This window comes from Thalassophryne amazonica, chromosome 19 (genome assembly GCF_902500255.1).
Source record: "Thalassophryne amazonica chromosome 19, fThaAma1.1, whole genome shotgun sequence".
Lineage (NCBI taxonomy): Eukaryota > Metazoa > Chordata > Actinopteri > Batrachoidiformes > Batrachoididae > Thalassophryne > Thalassophryne amazonica.
In genome coordinates, this window is record NC_047121.1 from 36320689 (window position 1) to 36345190 (window position 24502).

Consider the following 24502-nt stretch of genomic DNA (forward strand, 5'->3'; position numbering starts at 1 on the left):
CATGGTATATGTTGGGGGTGTTGCTCAATATAAACTGTATGTCATCAGCAAAACAGGCAAAATGTTTAAAGTATATTTAAAAAAGCATTGAGTTTTTGCAGGTCTAAAAGTGTACAATTCTTTCAGTGGACTTTGTCAGGAAAAGGTATTTATGTTTAAAGCAGAAACATACTGAACTGCTCACAATGTTTTCATCCTGTGTTTGGGACTGAAGCAACCGTTAAAAAATTAAAAATTAAAAAGTCAAATTTTGTGGTTAGCCATTTGGACCTTCTAATATTTCTGGGTTTCCCTGTCCTGAGTCCACAGTTACATTTTTACCTCACTATGGGCTCATTTTTCTCTGCACCTGCAAGTCCTGCACCTCAACATAAAAAGTACAACTATGCCCAGAAAGCAGAATTCAAAAAGATTTTATGTACAGAAGAACACAGTCATAATGCCAAAAATGAGAGAGGAGAAAGAACGGAAGTTGATTCTGTGTAGGCTCTCAGTTGTCCAGGTAGTTTCCATAGTAGAGAAGCTTGAATCTTTGACTGGACTGGGTTGCTTGACGCGAGGACGTTTTGCTTCAAATCGCAGAAGCTTCCTCAGCTAAAATTCTGAAGCTTCTGCAGTTTGAAGCGAAACGTCCTCGCATCAAGCAACCCAGTCCAGTCAAAGATTCAAGCTTCTCTACAACGGAAGTTGAACTTCTCTGATATTTGACCAAAAATTAATAAAAAGCAATCTCTAGTTTATTTCAAACATTTTTGAAATGTGACCACAAATCTTGCAAACACAGGGAGAAAAAAAAAGCTCCTCATGTTGTACTTTTACTATCTCTGGAATTTGTTTTGCTGTGCTAGTGTATATATGTCAGTGATAACTCTCTGTCCTCTACAGCTCTCAACACCTCCTTCAGCCTGTAATTCAGTCACAGATTTGCTACATTTTTGTCATGTGACTGTTCGTCTCAGCTGAGTTATTCAAGGCTGAGCTCAGGAAGAACTCAGAATATTATACAGGATATGCAAAGAACAGATTTATTTTTGGTGAAATTTTAAATAAATCTGTGGAGTCAGGTGATCAGATTTGCTTATTTTTAACTGACAGACATTTTCACACATATGATTAGTTTGATTCCTGTTAGAAATGTGAAAACATGGTGATAATTCCTATTTTTACAGTTTCTGGCTCCCATAAATGCTGCAATTCTGATAGTTTATTTAAAACAAAACAAGCCTTTCAAACCTACTAGCAGGTTGTGGAGTTTAAAGGCTTAAAAACAGTTTTCAGACTTTCATTTCTCATAAATCTATATTTTAAAATGGAAAATAAATTAGTAATTGCTTTTATGTTCAATACACAGTATCCTACTGTGGAAACCTGATATGTTCCCTAAAGTTTCTCTATGAATTTAGTTTTCGATGTGGGTTTTTTGTTGTTTATTTGTTACCCCAATTTTTTTTTACTGAAGATTCATATCCTGATAGGAAGTGATTCAATTTTGAAGGGCAAAATCAGGAAAAATCTTTGAAAAATCCCAATGTTGAACATTGAACGAATTTTCAAAAATTCATAACTCTGTCAAAAAACATCACATTCTTTCATATTTGAAAGCTTTATGTAGGATGGCATCCTTTATCGAATGACAAAAGTTTGATCCAGATCTGATCTAGATTGTGGATTTAGTGGACATTTGAATGTAACATTGAAAACCCCATTTAATACATATTTTATATTAAAGCTTAATCAAACATGCCCCAATCACTCTCATATCTGAAAGTGAGGTGCAGACTGGAACTCACTAACAACAAAATTTCATCAGGATCTGATCCTGATTGTGGACTCTGGACTTTGTGGACATTTGAATTTAATATTGAAAAGCCCTTTTGGTGTATATTTTGCATTATATCTCAGTCAAAAATGCCGCAGTCACTCTCAGTTTTGACAATGAGGTGTAAACTGTCACTCTCAATGAAAACACTAAGTTTGATCTGCATCTGATCCGCATTGGGGATTTAGCAGATATTTGATTCTTTTCAACATTGAAAAGCCTTTTTGATCTACTGTATATTTTTTTGTATTATATTTTAGCTTATGAAAAGCCACTTCTAACAGGACTTTTGTGGAAAATTTGTGGAATTGGAAACTAGTGTTGGTGGAGGTTTGCGCTCTAAGATTTTTATTCAGATGAATAAAAATCTGTAAAACCTTTGACATCACTGAGCACATAACCAACAAACCAGTTTCCGCTATGCACAGCGGTGACAAACACTCTGAACATGCTGACATTTAGCACTCACACGGTGTGGATGAGCTCCTGCGGTCTCTCAGCCTGCTCGGGGAACACGGGGTGGGGCGGCTCACCGATGGGGACACAGCCTAGAGATTTACTGATGGCGTGGCTCAGCTTTTTGGCTGGAGACTTCTGTGAGGAGGACACGACAAACATAGGATCTGTCATCTTTCATGCTGCACCCGCTACTGTCTTCTTATTAGATTGTGAGCTGTTTAGTTACTCACTTACTGTACTACTCTGTAATGACCAGAGGTGGAGCTCTGACAGTTCTGTGCTAGCGTGGTGCAAGGGTTCATGGGAGTATTACTGTTCAAACTAAATTGTTGTTTTAGTAACGAATGTGCATGCTTTACATGCAAGTGTCTTGCATGATTTTCTATGTTGGGGTGGTTAGAATGACATCACATCTCGTCAAGTGGCCTCTGTGTATGTCACTGAGCTCTATATAACACTGGATCGCTCACTGGGCAATATTTCTGAAGCAAATCGGCTACCATGTTACCACTCGCATGTGCCACTCCTGAACGGTCTTTTCTATTGATCTTTAACCAGGTGCACGCAATTTTATTCTTTGTGATTTTGCCAAAAAATACCTTCATGTGCAGCTATAAACTGCGTAAATTGCCAGATCAAAGCCTGTGGGTGAACATTTCACCTGTGAGTATGATTGAAATGGAAAGTAATGAACAATAATTTGTAAGAGTTCCCTCCCTTATTCCAGCATATAGACACAGATAATAATAATAATAATAATAATAATAATAAGTAGTAGTGGTTTGTGTGTGTAACCACATGGTGAGTTTTGTGTTGGTTGAGCTATTTTAAGACATTTATTAGGTCTACTTATGCATAGTTTTGGACCTTTAGGTGTTGTACAAGCTTTATTTCTAATATTAGGTTGAAGCTCACAGAGCTGTGTGTAATAAATATTTTAATTGCAGGGAAAACCAACTCTCCTATAGCCATTTAAGTGGTGTTTTACTCTTTAAGTGCAACTATTAAAAAATCCACTATTGCTATATTATCCATCATGACTTTTGTTATCCATCTACTTTTGTTCATATATATATATATATATATATATATATATATATATATATATATATATATATATATATATACACACACAAAGTCTGTTAGAAAAGTATCCGACCTTTTTATTTTTTTCCAAAACCATATGGATTTGAATCACGTGTGATTGCATCAGCCAAGCTTGAACCTTCATGCGCATGCGTGAGTTGTTTCACGCCTGTCGGTTGCGTCATTCGCCTGTGAGCAGGCTTTGGAGGAACTCCGCTTCTCTTTCCATGACAAAAACTCCTGTAACAGTGGAATGTGCTGTTCATTTCTAAACTGGATGCTGTCTTGATCCGGTACGTCCTCTGACTAGCACAGGAATTGTGAAAAGATGTGGACATCAGCACTTTTTCGGCACATTGAGACAGACGTGCGGAGGAATTCCGCGCATCGCGGCGGTGCCACATGGTGCAAGGCAATGCCGTGATGAAGCCTCACAGGACATGTTGGGGCATGTCCAGCTCATGCTCAATTTCTCGGATAATCACACGACTGAAAAGCAACCGACAGCCGTCTGAAATCCACCTGAAAGCCGTCCTGTGAGACCAACACGGAGGTGGTTTTGTGCCGCGTAATGAACGGCTCCGTGGCGCGTCCCTCCACTTTTCTTTCCATGAAAAAAACTCCTGTAACAGTGGAATGTGCCGAAAAAGTGCTGATGTCCACGCCTTCTGCCTTTTTGTGAAAGTCAGACGACGTCCCGGATCAACAAAGCCTTCACGTTGGAAATGATCTGGTTGTTTCAGTGGGGTTTGAGCCTGTCGATCGGCGCTAGGGAGCGCGGCGCGCTCTCAGCAGTTGTGGGCGGTCTTTAAACCGTCTGGATCACTCCTTAATTTAATTTCATTTATATAGCGCCAAATCACAACAGAATTGCCTCAAGGCGCTTCACACAAGTAAGGTCTAACCTTACCAACCCCCAGAGTAACAGTGGTAAGGAAAAACTCCCTTGAGGAAGAAACCTCAAGCAGACCAGACTCAAAGGGGTGACCATCTGCTTGGGCCATGCTACAGACATAAATTACAGAACAATTCACAAAACGAATATATGGGAAATGCTGTTGGTGCACAGGACAGGAGGGTTTTCAGCAAATACCACAACCATCTCTGGATGGAGCTGCACCTTAAACAGAGAGAAAAAAACCTGAATCAGGCATCAGAAAGACAAGAAACACTGTATAATTTGCCAGCATTAAACAACAAGAAAATAGAAGAAATACTAAGGTGATCGCCGGCCACTAGCCCTAAGCTTCACTAAAAGACCCAGAATTTAGGTAAAGTTGAGGCCGCGGCACACTCCATTTCCTAATAAAATGAATTAAAAGAGTAAAAAGCGTAAAACAAAACTATACCAGTATGCTAGCCATACGAAAGGGAAAATAAGTGAGTCTTAAGTCTGGACTTGAAAGTCTCCACAGAATCTGACTGTTTAAGTGACGCAGGGAGATCATTCCACAGAACAGGGGCATGATAAGAGAAAGTTCTATGACCCGCAGACTTCTTATTCACCCTAGGGACACAAAGTAGTCCTGCACCCTGAGAATGCAAAGCCCGGGCCGGTACGTAAGGTTTAATTAGGTCAGCTAGGTAGGGAGGTGCCAGTCTGTGAACAGTTTTATAGACTAGTAGCAGAACCTTAAAATCTGATCTCACAGGGACAGGAAGCCAGTGAAGGGATGCTAAAATGAGTGTAATGTGGTCGAACTTTCTGCTTCGTGTCAAAGGTCTCGCTGCAGCATTTTGAACCAATTGCAGACCCCTAATGCTAGACTGCGGTAAACCAGAAAATAGAACATTGCAGTAATCAATCAATCAATCAATCAACTTTTTTCTTGTATAGCGCCAAATCACAACAAACAGTTGCCCCAAGGCGCTCCACATTGCAAGGCAAGGCCATACAATAATTATGAAACACAGTCTACGTCTAAAGCAACATAACCAAGGGATGGTCCAGGGTCACCCGATCCAACCCTAACTATAAGCCTTAGCGAAAAGGAAAGTTTTAAGCCTAATCTTAAAAGTAGAGAGGGTATCTGTCTCCCTGATCTGAATTGGGAGCTGGTTCCACAGGAGAGGAGCCTGAAAGCTGAAGGCTCTGCCTCCCATTCTACTCTTACAAACCCTAGGAACTACAAGTAAGCCCGCAGTCTGAGAGCGAAGCGCTCTAATGGGGTAATATGGTACTATGAGGTCCCTAAGATAAGATGGGACCTGATTATTCAAAACCTTATAAGTAAGAAGAAGAATTTTAAATTCTATTCTAGCATTAACAGGAAGCCAATGAAGGGAGGCCAACACGGGTGAGATATGCTCTCTCCTGCTAGGCCCCGTCAGTACTCTAGCTGCAGCATTCTGAACCAACTGAAGGCTTTTTAGGGAACTTTAGGACACCTGATAATAATGAATTACAATAGTCCAGCCTAGAGGAAATAAATGCATGAATTAGTTTTTCAGCATCACCTGAGACAAGACCTTTCTGATTTTAGAGATATTGCGTAAATGCAAAAAAGGCAGTCCTACATATTTGTTTAATATGCGCTTTGAATGACATATCCTGATCAAAAATAACTCCAAGATTTCTCACAGTATTACTAGAGATCAGGGAAATGCCATCCAGAGTAACGATCTGGTTAGACACCATGCTTCTAAGATTTGTGGGGCCAAGTACAATAACTTCAGTTTTATCTGAGTTTAAAAGCAGGAAATTAGAGGTCATCCATGTCTTTATGTCTGTAAGACAATCCTGCAGTTTAGCTAATTGGTGCGTATCCTCTGGCTTCATGGATAGATAAAGCTGGGTATCATCTGCGTAACAATGAAAATTAAGCAATACCGTCTAATAATACTGCCCAAGGGAAGCATGTATAAAGTGAATAAAATTGGTCCTAGCACAGAACCCTTGTGGAACTCCATAATTAACTTTAGTCTGTGAAGAAGATTCCCCATTTACATGAACAAACTGTAATCTATTAGACAAATATATTCAAACCACCGCAGCGCAATGCCTTTAATACTATGACATGCTCTAATCTCTGTAATAAAATTTTATGGGTCAACAGTAATCAAAAGCAGCACTGAGGGTCCAACAGAACAAGCACAGAGATAAGTCCACTGTCCGAAGCCATAAAGAAGATCATTTGTAACCTTCACTAATGCTGTTTCTGTACTATGATGAATTCTAAAACCTGACTGAAAACTCTTCAAATAGACCATTCCTCTGCAGGTGATCAGTTAGCTGTTTTACAACTACCCTCTCAAGAATCTTTGAGAGAAAAGGAAGGTTGGAGATTGGCCTATAATTAGCTAAGATAGCTGGGTCAAGTGATGGCTTTTTAAGTAATGGTTTAATTACTGCCACCTTAAAGGCCTGTGGTACATAACCAACTAACAAAGATAGATTGATCATATTTAAGATTGAAGCATTAAATAATGGTAGGACTTCCTTGAGCAGCCTGGCAGGAATGGGGTCTAATAAGCATGTTGATGGTTTGGATGAAGTAACTAATGAAAATAACTCAGACAGAACAATCGGAGAGAAAGAGTCTAACCAAATACCGGCATCACTGAAAGCAGCCAAAGATAACGATACATCTTTGGGATGGTTATGAGTAATTTTTTCTCTAATAGTCAAAATTTTGTTAGCAAAGAAAGTCATGAAGTCATTACTAGTTAAAGTTAATGGAATACTCAGCTCAATAGAGCTCTGACTCTTTGTCAGCCTGGCTACAGTGCTGAAAAGAAACCTGGGGTTGTTCTTATTTTCTTCAATTAGTGATGAGTAGAAAGATGTCCTAGCTTCACGAAGGGCTTTCTTATAGAGCAACAAACTCTTTTTCCAGGCTAAGTGAAGATCTTCTAAATTAGTGAGACGCCATTTCCTCTCCAACTTACGGGTTATCTGCTTTAAGCTACGAGTTTGTGAGTTATACCACGGAGTCAGACACTTCTGATTTAAAGCTCTCTTTTTCAGAGGAGCTACAGCATCCAAAGTTGTCTTCAATGAGGATGTAAAACTATTGACAAGATACTCTAACTCCCTTACAGAGTTTAGGTAGCTACTCTGCTCTGTGTTGGTATATGACATTAGAGAACATAAAGAAGGAATCATATCCTTAAACCTAGTTACAGCGCTTTCTGAAAGACTTCTAGTGTAATGAAACTTATTCCCCACTGCAGGGTAGTCCATCAGGGTAAATGTAAATGTTATTAAAAAATGATCAGACAAAAGGGAGTTTTCAGGGAATACTGTTAAGTCTTCTATTTCCATACCATAAGTCAGAACAAGATCTAAAATATGATTAAAGTGGTGGGTGGACTCATTTACTTTTTGAGCAAAGCCGATAGAGTCTAATAATAGATTAAATGCAGTGTTGAGGCTGTCATTCTCAGCATCTGTGTGGATGTTAAAATCGCCCACTATAATTATCTTATCTGAGCTAAGCACTAAGTCAGACAAAAGGTCTGAAAATTCACAGAGAAACTCACAGTAACGACCAGGTGGACGATAGATAATAACAAATAAAACTGGTTTTTGGGACTTCCAATTTGGATGGACAAGACTAAGATACAAGCTTTCAAATGAATTAAAGCTCTGTCTAGGTTTTTGATTAATTAATAAGCTGGAATGGAAGATTGCTGCTAATCCTCCGCCACGGCCCGTGCTACGAGCATTCTGACAGTTAGTGTGACTCGGGGGTGTTGACTCATTTAAACTAACATATTCATCCTGCTGTAACCAAGTTTCTGTTAGGCAGAATAAATCAATACGTTGATCAATTATTATATCATTTACCAACAGGGACTTAGAAGAAAGAGACCTAATGTTTAATAGACCACATTTAACTGTTTTAGTCTGTGGTGCAATTGAAGGTGCTATATTATTTTTTCTTTTTGAATTTTTATGCTTAAATAGATTTTTGCTAGTTATTGGTGGTCTGGAGCAGCACCGTCTTACGGGGATGGGGTAATAGGGGGATGGCAGGGGGAGAGAAGCTGCAGAGAGGTGTATAAGACCACAGCTCTGCCTCCTGGTCCCAACGCTAGACAGTCACAGTTTGGAGGATCCCAAAAAATTGGCCAGATTTCTAGAAATGAGAGCTGCTCCCTCTAAAGTGGGATGGATGCCGTCTCTCCTAACAAGACCAGGTTTTCCCAGAAGCTTTGCCAATTATCAATGAAGCCCACCTCATTTTTTGGACACCACTCAGACAGCCAGCAATTCAAGGAGAACATGCGGCTAAACAATGTCACTCCCGGTCTGATTGGGGAGGGGCCCAGAGAAAACAACAGAGTCCGACATTGTTTTTGCAAAGTTACACACCGATTCAATGTTAATTTTAGTGACCTCCGATTGGCGTAACCGAGTGTCATTACTGCCGACGTGAATTACAATCTTACCAAATTTACCGCTTAGCCTTAGCCAGCAATTTCAAATGTCCTTCGATGTCGCCTGCTCTGGCCCCCGGAAGACAATTGACAATGGTTGCTGGTGTCGCTAACTTCACATTTCTCAAAACAGAGTCGCCAATAACAGAGTTTGATCCTCGGCGAGTGTATCGTCGAGTGGGGAAAAAACGGTTAGAGATGTGAACGGGTTGGCGGTGTACACGGGGCTTCTGTTTAGGGCTACGCTTCCTCCTCACAGTCACCCAGTCAGCCTGCCTTCCCGACTGCACGGGGTCTGCCAGGGGGGAACTAACGGCGGCTAAGCTACCTCGGCTCCGCACCGACTACAGGGGCCTGGCTAGCTGTAGAATTTTCCACGGTGCGGAGCCGAGCCTCCAATTCGCCCAGCCTGGCCTCCAAAGCTACGAATAAGCTGCACTTATTACATGTACCGTTACTGCTAAAAGAGGCCGAGGAATAACTAAACATTTCACACCCAGAGCAGAAAAGTACGGGAGAGACAGGAGAAGCCGCCATGCTAAAACGGCTAAGAGCTAGTAGCTACGCTAAGCTAGCGGATTCCCAAACAGGGAATCCGACACTAGACAGGCTGTGGAGCAGCACAGGTAACGCACGACAACAGTGCTAAAATAAAATAAAAATCCACTAGACAGGCTGTGGAGCAGCACAGGTAACGCACAACAACAGTGCTAAAAAATAAAATAAAAATAAAAATCCACTGGAATCCAATCTAGAAGAGATAAACACATGGATCAGGGTCTCAGCATCAGCCATAGACAGGATGGGACGAATCTTCGCTATATTTCGCAGGTGGAAGAAAGCAGTCCTCATAATATTTCTAATGTGGAGGTCAAAGGACAATGTAGGATCAAAAATTACCCCAAGGTTCCTCACTTTGTCAGTGTGATGTATGACACACGAACCTAGGCTAAGCGTTAACTGGTCAAATTGATGCCGATATCTCACTGGACCAAGAACCATCATTTCAGTCTTATCAGAGTTAAAAGTAGTAAGTTTCTAGACATCCAGCTTCTCACTGATGCAAGGCAATCTTCTAAGGATTTTATATGAACGAGATTACCAGCAGTTACTGGCATGTATAACTGAGTATCATCAGCATAGCAGTGAAAGGTAATCCCAAAGCGCAGCAATATGTGCCCAAGGGGTGCTATATAAAGGGAGAAAAGCAGGGAGCCTAAGACGGACCCCTGTGGAACCCCAAATTTCATGTCACTAAGGTTAGAGGTAGTGTTACTGTACAAAACACAGTGAGAACGACTGGTCAAGTATGACGTCAGCCATGCAAGGGCACTCCCAGTAATCCCAAAATGATTTTCCAGCCTCTCAAGTAGAATATGATGAGCCACAGTATCAATGCAGCACTGAGATCTAACAGCACCAGAACAGTAGTGGTGTCAGAATCCATTGTAAGCAGAAGATCATTCACCAATTCAGCGAGAGACGTCTCTGTGGAATGATATTTTCTAAAAGCAAAAAATCTGCTCGGTTATTACTCCAAACTGTTGATGTTCTAATAAGCTGTCAGTGCTGGGGGACCCTGCATGCCCAGATGGAACCTACCCTTTTCCACCACAATTTACAAATAAATTCTTTAAAAATCCTACAATGTGATTTCCTGGATTTTTTTTTCCTCATTTTGTCTCTCATAGTTGAAGTGTACCTATGATGAAAATTACAGACCTCTCTCATCTTTCTAAGTAGGAGAACTTGCACAATCAGGGGCTGACTAAATACTTTTTGGCCCCACTGTATGTGCAGTTGTTTTAATTCTGATGTGTGCTATTATTTTGTTCAATGAGTAATAATTGTGGATTAATTGCTGTATATTTGTCTGAGGTAATTGGGTGAGAAATGAATTGCCCTTTTAGAGATTAATAAAGTTGTCTGTCTGTAATAAGCTGTCTATGTGCGGTGCATATAACTTGCGAGTGGTGAGATGGCCGCCCATTTGTGTCAGTGGTTTGTATGGTGTATGTGGGCCAATGAGCTATCCAGTGTTATATATAGATCAGTGGTGCATGCGTGTGTGCATGTGCATGACTTCGATCACAGAGAAACTGTGGAGAGCTGACATTTGCCATTTGGTATGCTTATGTATTTTGGGTCAAGGATGAACGCTGCAAAAATGGAAAGTTGATAGGACAAATATTTTTGGAGAAATTAGTGATATTCTTTAACATCAGTGAACAATGGATGTTGTGCTGCAATGCACCATGGGACGTTGGGGTTTGGGGGTTTTAAATGTTGTTATTGTGGTTCATGTTAGTTTAACAGTATTGTTGGTGTTATTGATTTATTGTGTTTTTGAAGTTCAATTGGTTTGGTCAGTTTTAATTAAGTGGCATGTTGCCGTTACCATGAGTGAAAAGTGTACTGCATTTGATGGGGTTATAAGGTTTAAAGGTATCTTCAAGTGCTGTAAAAATCTCTCTCTCTCTCTCTGTCTCTGTCTCTGTCTCTCTCTCTCTCTCTCTCAAACTGGTAAGATTAAATAAGAAACCTGTCAGACAGAAGGTTTCCAATCTATCCTGTTGGCTCCACTGCCCCCAAGTGGGAATAGAAAGTCAGTACAGGAATCACCTGCTGCCAGTGACCACACCTATGCCTCCTCATGTAAATTGGTCGTATAATAACAATTTAAAAATATTCTAAAACGGTATAATTCTCATGAAATATATACTTTAGCTAACATATAGTACCAGTTAAACGTTTGGACACACTAATTGGGAAAGTGTGTCCAAACATTTGACTGGTACTGAATGTAATTTTAAGTTAAATTATAAAAATGACCTTTCCAAAAAAACACGACATTGAAGGTTACTTGTGTTCTGGTTCTGACTCATTTTACTTGGCGGAAATGTTATAATGTGACAGCAAGCCACCAAAGATGATTGTGCGTGCTTATATTATTTACTGTTAAATCTAGAAGTGGGACCACACTGGGCAATACAAACTGCTTAAAAAAACACTGGAAGCAAGAAAGATGCTTTGAATTTATGTTCTGAAACAACAGTAATGTTTAGTATTAGCCTAAATGCTAATATTATGGACATTAGCATCTTGATGTAATAAAACCAACCCAATCTCATGCCATTTCATGGTGGTGTCACGTAATGTAAACTAATCTATGGTTTGTGTTCATTCCACATCACAAATTAATTTTGTGATTTGTGACGGGAGCACAAAATGTGGGGTGACGCCAGGGGAGGGGTGTCTGGGTGGGGTGGGGGGGTTATGGTTAGAATACGTATTAGGGTTCCGTCCCTAATATGAGAAAGGAGGTGCACAGGCACTCCCTCGACCAAAAAAAAAAAAAAAAAAAAACCATAGTTGGAGTATGTTAGTAGCCTGGGTCAGCAACTTCCCCTCCTTGTATCAAAAAAGTTTTTTTGGCCAAAAAATTGAAATACGTGCCCTGTCGCGACATTTCGATCGTATTGGATCTTCCTTAGGGAAGGGAGAGTGTTAGGCTATGGCTATAGCTAAGGGCATGGTTGGAAAGACTAAAACATAATAAAACGCATCACGAAAATGTGACTCATTTTGTGGCAGGAGCATGCAAAAAAGGACGATACTGGGCTGAATAAAACATGGACTGTCAGCAAAGTGCATAAACTCATTCTACACTTGTAGCAGCTTTTCTCAAACCAGTAAAGAAGCATTTTACCCCATCTTTATTTGATTAAACACACATTTGAAAATGAATGGAACGACATTATTGGGGATGCGGTCGTGTGTATAGTGTAAATGGTGAAAAAGCGCATCACATGTAAAAGCGGTACAGAAATGCAGTCCAAATCAATGATAACCACTGTTGTCTGATGCCCACTGTAACGTTGGAACCTTGCCATTTTATTGTTCAGATGTACTATTGTAGTCTGTGCAAGAGTTTGTAGTTGTTTACTGTCCTTGGCTGTAAATCATTATTGTGGTACTATCTATTGCATAAGGACTGAGGGTAGAGTTTTGGATGCAAATTGCTTGGTGCTTTGACTTAAACACAACAGGATTTCCAGTCAACACTACCAATGTGCTTTATAGATACAACAGGTTTGTCTGAGAAAAGCAGAACGTCATCCCTAACATTAACCAGATTTAGAGGTGTCAGTAAACAATTCATCAATTTAAAGGAGAGGTTTCACATTTTTCAAACTGGACCAGCCTATTCTCATGAAAATTTCATACTAAAAAGATGCATAAGTATTTTATTTATTTGGATTTTTAACCCGTAACCTTGAGTGGCTCTTAGACTTGTTATGCTGTGAACTACAAGTTTAAAAAACCTTACATAATCCACATACTTTTGGCCGAAAGACAGTGGGAAAGTTGTCAACACAAAGATGCCAGGTCATCCAAGAGAAAACAAAAGACAACATAAGTTGTCTTTTACCTATTATTATTGATGTTCTAACCTTAAACCCCAAATTTAAATCTAATCTTAACCTTTACACAAACAAAATGCTACACGTGTGCAGGAATTCATAGAAATATGCAAGAAATATTGCACTTTCATATCATATCAAACAAAATACACCAAGAAAATGAGATGCCTCATGGGCTTTATATTTAGAACTTGTGGGGTTCATATTTCACTCAGAACAAAAATGAATTTAGTCACACTGCAGTGTTGATTTAGAATGCAAACACTATCATGGGCTAAACGGCTACATACTGTATTGGCAAGGCGCAAGCTAAAAACACTCAGTAAACTGTTTCATGTCACCACAAAAATATCATTAGTCAGTATCTGGTAGTATGGAGAGGATTCTCATGGAGGTAAATGCACGTTTACCTCAATAAATGTAGAGACACTTGTTTAAGCAACGATTATACAGTTAGCCACTTAGCCTCGTTGCTATCTGGTGGCGCTGCTGTCCACACAGTCATTTCAACACACTGATTCCTGATGAGGGCTTTGGTAAAATGAACCACACAGAGTTGAAAAAAGTCAAATTTTCCTTACCCTTTTCACATTTTTGACAGTAATTCCATGCTTTGCATATTTGAGCAAATCAGTCTTGTCTTTATGAATAATCATCTTGTTTTTGTTTGTTTGTTTGCTTTTTTGGTTCAAAAACTGTTTGGGATAGGAACTAGTCTTGGATTAAATGCCTTTGACTTCCTCTGTTTAAAGTCATGAGATAACTGTGCTTTGGGTGAATGTGGCAGCCCAGAAAATTCAATCAATACTATTTATTGAAGTGAAATGTAATATATCCCTATTGGGTTGCTTGGCGAAGACAGTAAATGCCAATTGACATCTGGTCCCACGCTTCATAAAAATTACTGGACAAATGCTATAAATTGAGATGGATCAAGGTTTACCCAAGATGAGTGCTCTTTCATCTGGTGCTGGTTGCTATGGGACATTGGCATGGCCTCTCCAGAAGCAGCTCTGGCAGAGTTGGTATCCATGGCACTGTTGGCAACCGTACCGGAAACCATCATGCTCTCACTCCGACAATACGAGCATTCCACTGGATGGAAGACTGGAAGGTGAAAAACAACAAAGGCAGGATTTTCTCAGATTACAGAGACCTCGCCTTTCTGAACAAATTGTCACAAATTGACACAAAACAGTTTAATTCCGGGTGACACTTTAAAATCTTCATTGAACAACCTGAAAAATTTATGTGCACACATATGACCATATAGATTTGGACAATGACATAATTTTTTATTATTATTATTTTATCTATCATATCATATTACAGTTGAAAGCAAATAATAACTGTAAGTCCAAAGTAAACTGTTTTAGTAAACTGTTTTTAAGTAATTACATCTAAACTGTGATAACAGAGTAGGTATTACAGCAATTTTTATTTATTTATTATTGCAGAAGGTTCCTGGCTCAAACCCCACCCCTGTCCATTCTCCATATAATGTGGAGTTGTGTCAGAAAGGGCATCTGGTATAAACGTTCCAATTCAACATGCAAATCCACCTTGGTTTGGCAAACCCGAGTACAAACAAGGAACTTGCTATTATGCACATATTTAATTTGTTTTTGGTATACCAGAATATTGAAAAGGGAGGGATTGGTTACTTGTCAAAAAACCTCCAACCAGAACCTAGTGAAAATGACCAATACTGAGATAGAGTGGTGGAGAACAGTGCCACCTAAAGAAGAGCAGCCTCTGTTCTGACTGTACCATTTTTTAACTTGGTAGGTTTTCCATTCTGTCTTCATGTTTTCCAAAATTTCAACAGTCTATAGAGTGTCACAGATTAGGAATTTCTTAAAAAGAAGATGTGAGATTTAAGCTACAGATTACCAGGAGCAACATTGGATACTTGAGCCTAGATTTGATCTTTTTCCATGAATTAGAAGTCTTCTCCATGTTCCAGTCCAAACTTGAAGCCAGTCTCTGCCGCAGATGCCTATAACTCCTTCAGTATGGCTGTCTTGGTGGCTTCCCTCACTAGCCTTCTTGTACGGCCCCTCAGCTTTTGAGAACTGCTTACTCCAAACAGATGTATTAAACAGTACCATAATATTTGTATTGCTTAATGATTGATGTAAACATAGGCCAAGACATATTCAGTGATGATTAGTTTTAACAATAATCCTTATATTTACTTTGTCTGGTGACTTATGACTTGTAAAAATAGAGAGACTGTGTGTAAAAATGGCTGTAAATCCTAAATGGTAATGGAAAGCTTTTTGCTAAACCTCTTGATAGTCCTGCACACCAAGCACTTGTGATTGTTTCATTTTAACTCCACTGTGGTGTGCACAGAGGCAAAATGACAATATTGTGTCAGGTCCTTGATATTTTTCTTTAAATGCTTTTTGTTTTTTTTTACTTGTTTAATACTTGTTTTATAAAAGTAAAATAAAGACCTCTTTCTTGACCTCATATTTAACTGTTGACAGCACTGTAACAGTAAAACTTGCAATTTCTAACCTACAAGTGTTTATAAATGTAACTATTAAATTCATTCTAAACATTTTTCTAACATTTAAAGTTATCTCTAAACATTTTTACTTGTCGAAATTATTATTATTTTAAGTAGTATTAGTAGTTGTAGTAAAAAAAGGCTTCAAAACTGGACCTTTAATCTAGGGGTGTTGTGGGGGGGCACATCCTTGCCCTATGCCCCCCATTCCATGTGGATTCGCCCCTGCTTTGGCGTTGAGCACAAGAATGGATAACATTTATTTATGCAGAAAACATGACCAGATTTACAGTAAGAAAGTTTTATGCGTTTCACATCATGTGGTCCTCAGAAAGAGAGTTTAGGTGCATTTGAGTGAAAATAGTGTTAGTTGTTGACACGGCGCGGAGGATCAGCTGTTTTTAGCAGCAGATACAGAGCGGCGTGGAGAAAAAAAAGCATAAAAAATGTCTTTGTAAAGCTCAGTGCAGGTGTGCTGTTGTCACTGTGCTTTAGAGGTGAGGACGAGTCGTAGCTGTTGCAGAAAAAACGCAGATGAAAGCTCACAGCGCGCTTAAAGTGTGTAGTTCAGTCGAACCCCAACCCTCTGGCCACTACCAAGTTTAATGCTGCTATCGTACCCATAATGCGAAAATAATAGTAACGCACAGTGACTTGGAGAAGTAACTTTAATCTGATTACTGATTTTGAAAGAGTAACGCGTTAGATTACTCGTACTAAAAAAATTGTCAGATTAGAGTAACGCGTTACTAACGCAATTACCGTATCCTGAATGTGATACCCTACCAGGTGTTTGCACATCATTCCAACATTTCATTGCAACTTTGGATACAGAACTAGGGTTGCCAACCTCCCTTGAAAAACGGAATCGTCCCTTATTTGAAATAAAAGGTGTGTGTTCCGTATTGACCCGAAACAGGACGCGTTGTCCCTATTTCTGTGAGAATCAAAAAGTCTGTAAAATGTCAATGGAATTGACTGACGCTTATATGGAAACTTACGGTAATTGTGAGTCCCAGCCTCTCTCCTGCGTTTCATCCAATAAGCTGACAGACACGAGTTGACAATACAGAATCACTCTTATCTCATTGGTCGAGGGACATCTGCTCGCAAGAAGATACCGGCGTCATGAGCCGACGACGGGTCGCTGGACGACAATAACAAAGCAGCATGGCTGATATCGATACAGACACCAACACTGGCACTGCAGATATGCCTACAGACAGCAATGTCTGTAACGTCGTTACTACTCCTAAAAAAAAAAAAAAAAAAAAAAAAAGAATGCAAAAATTACAGGGGGCGAATGAGAAAAGGAAAATGGCTGGTGGAAAAGGGTGCGCGACAACAGTATTGTTTACTTTCACACTTTATTTTTGCACTTTTTATTACACTAATGTGTAAATTGTGCACTGTTACATTGTTTTGCACTGTTTTGGATGATGCAAATTTTCTATTGTTTTTTTTTGTTAATTTATACATTTTAAGTTAAGGCAATAGCACTACAGACATTTTTTTTAAAAGAAGACAGAATCTCATATTGAAATTGTGAGTGAAAATTTATGTTACACTAAAAAATAAATTGCTAAATAATAATTTGTTTTCCACGTGTGTCATATCAGAACAAATGCATGTAGGCATCTACCTAAATTCAGGGTCAAGGTCACAGTCAATGGTTAAAAAAAATCGTTTCACACAGACGCTGGGAAGGGTGAAGGCAATGGTCAGTTCGGCCTGTCCGGCCCTGCGGTGAGGTGTCCCTTATTTATTTTCAGAGAGTTGGCAACCCTAACAGAAACAGATTCATAGTGTATTGGATAAGTTAAAAATAGTTTCAAATGACGAAACAAGCATTAAATCTGTATTCATTTCCCTCAGCCACTATTTCAAAATAAAACACAAAAACAAAACATTAGCCACCTAAAATCCCAACATTGCTGCCATTGTTCAGATGGCCACCATGTTTTGCTAGGCTAGAGATAGTTTGGTTCCACTCCTCCAGCCAAGGCAAAGGAGTCGGTATCGGGTTATTTGGTCACGTGACATTTAGTCAAGATTCTGACATTTTGCTGATTGGCTGAGACACGCCGCTCTCTGATTGGGTGCAGCCTTTGTTTACAAAGTTTCAAACCTCCAAATGTTTTCGGTTGCAGTGCGAATTCCAGACACACAAAGCAAATACCTGGTTTCCATTTTGGTTTGACAAGGGTGAGATAAACTCCCACCCCCGACATTTGTGACATTTTGCAACTGGTTTGTCTCACTTTTCAAGTCTTTCGGTTTGTTTTTCACATTTTCACAGAGTGTGGCGTGATAGCCAATAGTGGCTGACGTATCAGATGGACCAATCACAGCCATGTTTTCAAAAACACGCTACCATTCTCTTTGCACAATAGACTGTGGTACCAGTGCTAGGCTAGAGAGTACACCTTTAAGCCAAAAACTGGCAGAGGAGAGTTGGCTGATTTTGACCAATTATATTTCAGCTGTGCATAATATAGATTTGACATTTATAAGGTTTGACCAAGCAATGTTTAACATTTCTGGAATTTTTCAACATTGCTGCCGACAGCGACAAGCTGTCCAATGTGAATGAGTCTAGATCTAGATGTGTATGTTGTCTCCTCGATTCTGGGGTTCTGCTTTTCAAGACTAGCTGAAAGAAACTTTCCCGCACACGTTGGTTGCAAAACTTATATTGCTTAATGGAGTATTTGCATCTTCAGCACATATGCCATTAAATTCATAAATAGTAATAATAATCTATTTTTATTTAAAAAAAATTGTAATCACTGTCACCATTGGTGACCAGCTTGGTTTTTTTAGGTGGCTAATATATACACCTTTGATCTTACCATTTCAACATAGCGAGGCGGTGCATTAGCGGCAGCCATACTAGACACTGAGGAGGAGGATCTGCCATCAACACATCCAAAAACGTGTTCAACACGATCTTCTTCTTAGATAGAAACACACAGGCATGAGTCCTTTGTGAGGTGCTCACTGTCACAGTTCAACTAGTGGTGTTGACATGTCGGGCCGTGCACCTGTTGAGGGAAGCACGTTCTCACTGAGTGCTCTGTGTAGCCAATGAAGGGCCCTCGACACACGGCTGTGGCAGTTCAGCACCTCTCTGAGAAACTGATCAAACTTGGCAAACACCATGGCGCCACTTGAGTCTGAGATCTGTGAGAAAATATCTGAGAGACACAAATGTCACAAGAAGGAGCTGAAGTTTGTGCAAATGCATAAAAATTACCAGCAGCATGCAATCCACTCAAATTATGTTCAGCGCCGATTAGTTTTGACTCCATGCTGCAACAGTACCCCCGTGTGTCTCAGTTGAGTAACTACACAATGACGCCAGCTCTCTCACAGTACAAATTATGGCATCTGCAGCAAACAAATTTGACATAAAACAGACAGAAATGAAATGTTGTTGGTGCGCCCAAGGTGATGAAAAATGTACTTACAGCGTAATTTATCCACAATTTTCCCTCCACACATTGTTGCCAGCATGGCTTTCATTGAGAAAACTGTCAACTTTCCATGGCTTTCACTGCAAGCACAAAGAAAAGGTAAAAAAACAAAAAAACAACAAAACTCGAATGCATTCTGATTAAACCCACGTGTAGTAGCCCATGTGGGGGTATAGTGATCTGTCTTGTGTGTGAATAAAGTAACTGAGCTCGTTTGAACTGAGTTGGGCCAAACTTGGTGGAACTGATCGAAGTCAGGTCAGGTCAGGTCTGGAGCATGTACTGGTGCCACATCCACCACACCATAGAAGTATCTTGAGCCTTGGATGGGCAACTACCCAGGCACATGGACCCATCTCCACCTATTGCAAGTAACCATCTATCTGCTGCAGACAGGTGAAACGTGGGCACCTTTGGTCTTCTCCACTGCTGGAGTCCTCAACATTGAGATCCACCTGTGTGCTGGAAAATACCCAGAAAAATGTACCACATAGCCAAAATGTCATCACTGACATTCCCTCACAACACCATTGATACTCTTTATCAGGTGAATCTTATGCAACCATTCCTTTGATACAACTCAAAGAATCCTCGAATCAAAGACATCCAGTGATTGCCTTAGCTCACTGGTTAGTGTCCAAGTCTCACAGCCATACAGTAAGACAGGAAGCACTAAGACCTTAAAGAGCCTGACCTTTGCACTCCTGCAAATATCCCAACATCACCAAACACCTCTTTCAAGTGACCACATGACTCCATAGGCTCTACCCCGGCATCCCTCAATCAAATAGGATCCAGAGATATGACATGTCTCTGGGTTTCTGGCAGAGACATGAATGTCACTGCCTAGATAAGCAAACATCTCTACAAGTTCTACATTTGTAGAGTTTAGAACTTGTCTTGGTCCAGGACAACCACAAGCTGAGACACTCGATTCCTGCTTTTCAAGTGATGCAACTATGGTATCCATTGATTCCACAAAGCCAAGGTTAACCCTCTCTGGTCTGTGAACTTGCCAGTTATCCCAAATCAATGGGTTTTTAGGTTTTTAGATCTGTGAAGGTTAAAATTATAAAATTTTTAGAAAAGGTGGTTAACAGTCTTGGTCAAAAATTTGGGTCCAATGCTTAAATATAGGGGATGGCTATTCCAAGAAACTGGTTAAAGATACGCCTATGGTTACTACAAAAAATATAAATCATATACCACAGGGTAGCATGGTGGCTTAGTGGTTAGCACTGGTGCCTCACAGCAAGGAGGTAGTGGGATCGAATTCCACCTTATATACGAGGTCTCTTAGATAATAAACTGACCCTTTTATTTTTTTTTTTAACTATATGGATTTGAATGACATGCAATTACACCAATCATGCTTGAACCCTCGTGCGCATGCGTGAGTTTTTTCACGCGTGTCGGTGACGTCATTTCCCTGTGGGCAGGCCTTGAGTGAGATGTGGTCCCGCCCTCTCGGCTGAATTCCTTTGTTTCACACGCTGCTCGAGACGGCGCGCGTTGCTTTATCAACATTTTTTCTGGACCTGTGAGGAATATCCGAGTGGACACTATTCGAGAAATTAAGCTGGTTTTCTGTGAAAAGTTTAACGGCTGATGAGAGATTATGGGGTGTTTCTGTCGGTGTAAGGACTTCCCACGGAGCGGGACGTCCTGCAGCGCTTCCAGGCGCTGTCGTCGGCCTGTTTCGAGCTGAAAACATCCTAATTTAAGGCTTAATTCACCCAGGACATCGTGAGAGAACAGAGAAGATTCAGAAGAGGCCGGCATGAGGACTTTATGCGGACATTCCACTGTTTAAGGACATTTTTTTAATGAAAGACGTACGCGCCGCGACAGGAAAAACACCTCCGTGTTGAAAACCATTTGTAGAATTCAGGCGGCTTTTAATGGCTTTCAACAAGTGAGTAACTGAGAAATTGTTTAACAGCTTGGGCATGTTCCAACTTGCCCGTTAAGATTTCCAACGGAGGTGTTTTTCCTGCCGCGACCCCCCGCGGTCGGGTCCAGCCCGACATGCGACTCTGCCCGCACGTTCTTTCATTACAAAATGACCGTTAACAATGGAATGTACGAATAAACTCCTCATGCCGACTTCTTCTGAAAGTTCTCTGTTCTCTGACGACTTACTGCGTCAACAGAGCCTGAAATGTGGAAGTTTTCAACTTGAAACGGCGAGACGCTGCCGCCTCGAAGCGCAGATCGCCGTCAGGCGCCGTGGACCGTCCTTAAAGCGACACTACCAGACCAAAATCTCTCATCAGCCGTTAAAATTTTTTACCGAAAACCAGCTGAATTTATTGAATGGTGTCCACTCAGTTGTGCCTTACAGTTTTGAAAATTTTTTTTATCAAACAAAGCAACGTCTTGAGCCATTCCTAAACATGAAAAAAATCGACGAGCGGGTGGGACAACTCCTCACTCAAAGACTGCCCACAGGCGAATGACGTAACCGACAGGCGTGAAAAAACTCTTGCATGCCCACGAGGGTTCAGCATGTCTGATGTAATCACACGTGATTCAAATCCATATGGTTTTTGAAAAAAATAATAAGGTCGGATACTTTTCTAATAGACCTCGTATATATATATATATATATATATATATATATATATATATATATATATATATATATATATATATATATATATAAAATGAATTATTAACCTCGCTAACACTCGATCCATACTGACAACACCTCAGTCTGATATTTCCCTGTACAGGCCTCTCACTCACTTAATAATCCTTTAATATTCTGTTACCACTGTGAATTTAAGAGGAACCTAAGACAAAAATGACACAGGAAGAACCCCCGTGAGCGCTCAAGGAAAAAATCAGTGTACAGCTGGCGATGCTTTTATTAGTACCTAAATGTCAAGATCCAGGCCATAAATCATGGCTTAACAAGGTATATCCGGGTCATTATTAGCCTGCCTGAGGATCCCTTCAAATCATTTTGACGTACCGAGAGACCGACTCTTTAATCTCAGCTTCATTTAGCTCTGGCTTTCAAGCAGAGGTAACAGTGAGTACATGAAAGCTCTTCTACCTAATTCAGTTTGGACCTCGGGGACAGATAGCGAAGCTGCTTCCTCTGATCGCAGGCTATAATTTCCACTGAGTTCTCAGATGATACAGCATTGTGAACCATAACACAGGAACAGAGTGACCTAACAAATAACAATAAACCACCTGAATGGGTACACTACTGTGCAGGGCACGTGGCCAATCCGCTTTCAATAATGAGGGCCAATAATGAACCTGTGCAGCCGCTGGAGCCTGCAGCGACATTAGGATGTAAAACCAGCACTGCTTTAGCTGATTTTTATCAGGGCTTTTTTATTTGCTGTGTAGAGGCGACTGCCAGCCTTTTGGATGCCTCCATCCACGTCGAACGTCTTGCTTTTATTGTGTTGTATAATTAATGGTGCAACAGGAAATACTGGCACCATCCTGAGCTTCTCAAATCACAGCTGCAGAAACCAATATCTCCTTTAGAGTTGTCATGACTGTCTTGGCGGCTTTCCTCACTTGTCTCGTCCTACAGTCAGTAAATTTTTGAGAACTGTTTACTGCAGACATATTTACCGCTGAGTATGTCATTGACTTCATTTATATATCAATCTTTAAGAAATACAAACTGTATGGCACTGCATAGTAAATCTGTCTGAAGTTGGCCGTTCTGAGAAATTGATTGACTGTGCAAGAAGGAGACTAGTGAGGGAAGCCTCCGAGCGTCTCTGAGCATCCTTATGTTCGAACATGGTGTTCTTCATAGACAGACCGTGACTAGCACAGACATCCAATAACAAACGACCACTTGGGTTTAGATCAGGGAGGTCGTTCCTCCCAATCACGCCTCTCCAGGTGTCTCTGTCACTGCCCACGTGTGCGTTGAAGTCCCCCAGCAGAATAATGGAGTCCCCCATCGCAGCCCCATGCAGGACTCCAGTCAGCTACTTCAAGAAGGCTGAATACTCCAAACTGCTGTGTAGTGCATACGCACAAACAACAGTCAGAGTCCCCACCCCCACCCGCCGTCACCCAAAAGGCGCATGGAGGCCACCCTCTTATCTACCAGATTAAAATCCAACATGGTGGCACTCAGCTGGGAACTTGTGAGTGTCCCCCATCGGCCCAATGACACACACCATGGGCAACCCCTATCAAGGAGAATGGTTCCGGAGCTGAGGCTGTGCGTGGAGGTCAGGCCCACCAGATCAAACTGGTAGCACTCCACCTCCTACACAAGCTCTGGCTCCTTCCCCCAAGGCAATGTGATGTTCCATGCACACACAGCTAGCCTTTGCCAACAGGGTTTGGTCCGTCGAGGCCCTCGACTTTCACTGCTACCCACTGGACAAGCACACCCAACCCCAGTGGTTCCCTCTGCGAGTGGTGAGCCCAGAAGGTGGAGATGGAAAGTCCACATTGCCTTTTCGGGCTGTGCCCAACCAGGCTCCATGGCAAGCGCGGCCACCAGTCATTTGCCGACGGGCCCTTTGTCCTGACCTATCTCTGCAATTCCTCCGGGCTGGGCCATGTTTCCTCTTCCTCATTTTTCCATTGAGTCATTTTGAACCATTTTTAGTCTGGCCCCTCTCCTCAGACCAATTTGCCATGGGAGACCCTACAAGGAGCGCGAAGGCTCCAGACAACACAGTTCTCAGGTTCATAAGGGCACACAAACCTCTCCATCATGACAAGGTGATGGTTCCAGAGAGGCATCAAACATTAAGAAATACAAAAGTATGGTACTGTGTGGTAAATCTGGCTGGAGTACGTAGTTCTTAAAACGTGAGTGACGGTGCAGGAAGAAAACTAATGAGGGAAGCCACCAAGATAGTCACAATAAAACTGGAGGAGCTTTAAGGTTCTGTGGATACAGTTGGAAAAATCTGGGAAAACCTTTGGCTGTCACCAGTTACAGCTTGATGGTGAAGTGGAGCACAGAAGGAGTTTTGTACAAGCAAACAGCTTAGATCTAGGTCCCAGCCTCCCTTGCACCTTCTGGTAAAGTCTAGCTGAAATCTGACATCTTTTTTTTTTTTCTTATATGTGCCACTGTGAAGCTGTGTAACTCCTTTACAGCTGTGAAAGTAGGTGTTCCAGCTCCTATTCAGTTCACTGCTTACATGGACTGGGCGTTGGGCTGGGTTGTGGAAACTACAAGTTCGGAGGCTTTTGTTGGCGAGGAAAGATTTAGTCACCTTGACTTCATGGACAATGCTGTGATCTTCAAGCTTCATGCAGACCCTGATTGTAGCATTTGAGAAGCTGAGTGAGGAATCTGGGTGTCTGGTTTGTGACTATTCTTGATCAAGCC

General features: G+C 40.9%; 1 protein-coding gene across 1 annotated transcript in view; it reads right to left on the reverse strand.

Moving 5' to 3' along the window:
* LOC117531894 (dystrobrevin beta-like) overlaps positions 1–24502 on the reverse strand; it is a 111628-nt gene that overhangs the window by 73399 nt on the left and 13727 nt on the right. The window contains 9 exon segments of the mRNA XM_034195085.1: positions 2289–2413; positions 14114–14156; positions 14158–14233; positions 14236–14277; positions 16690–16715; positions 18541–18644; positions 18733–18805; positions 18807–18885; positions 19159–19244. Coding sequence (XP_034050976.1) covers positions 2289–2413; positions 14114–14156; positions 14158–14233; positions 14236–14277; positions 16690–16715; positions 18541–18644; positions 18733–18805; positions 18807–18885; positions 19159–19244 — 654 coding nt within the window.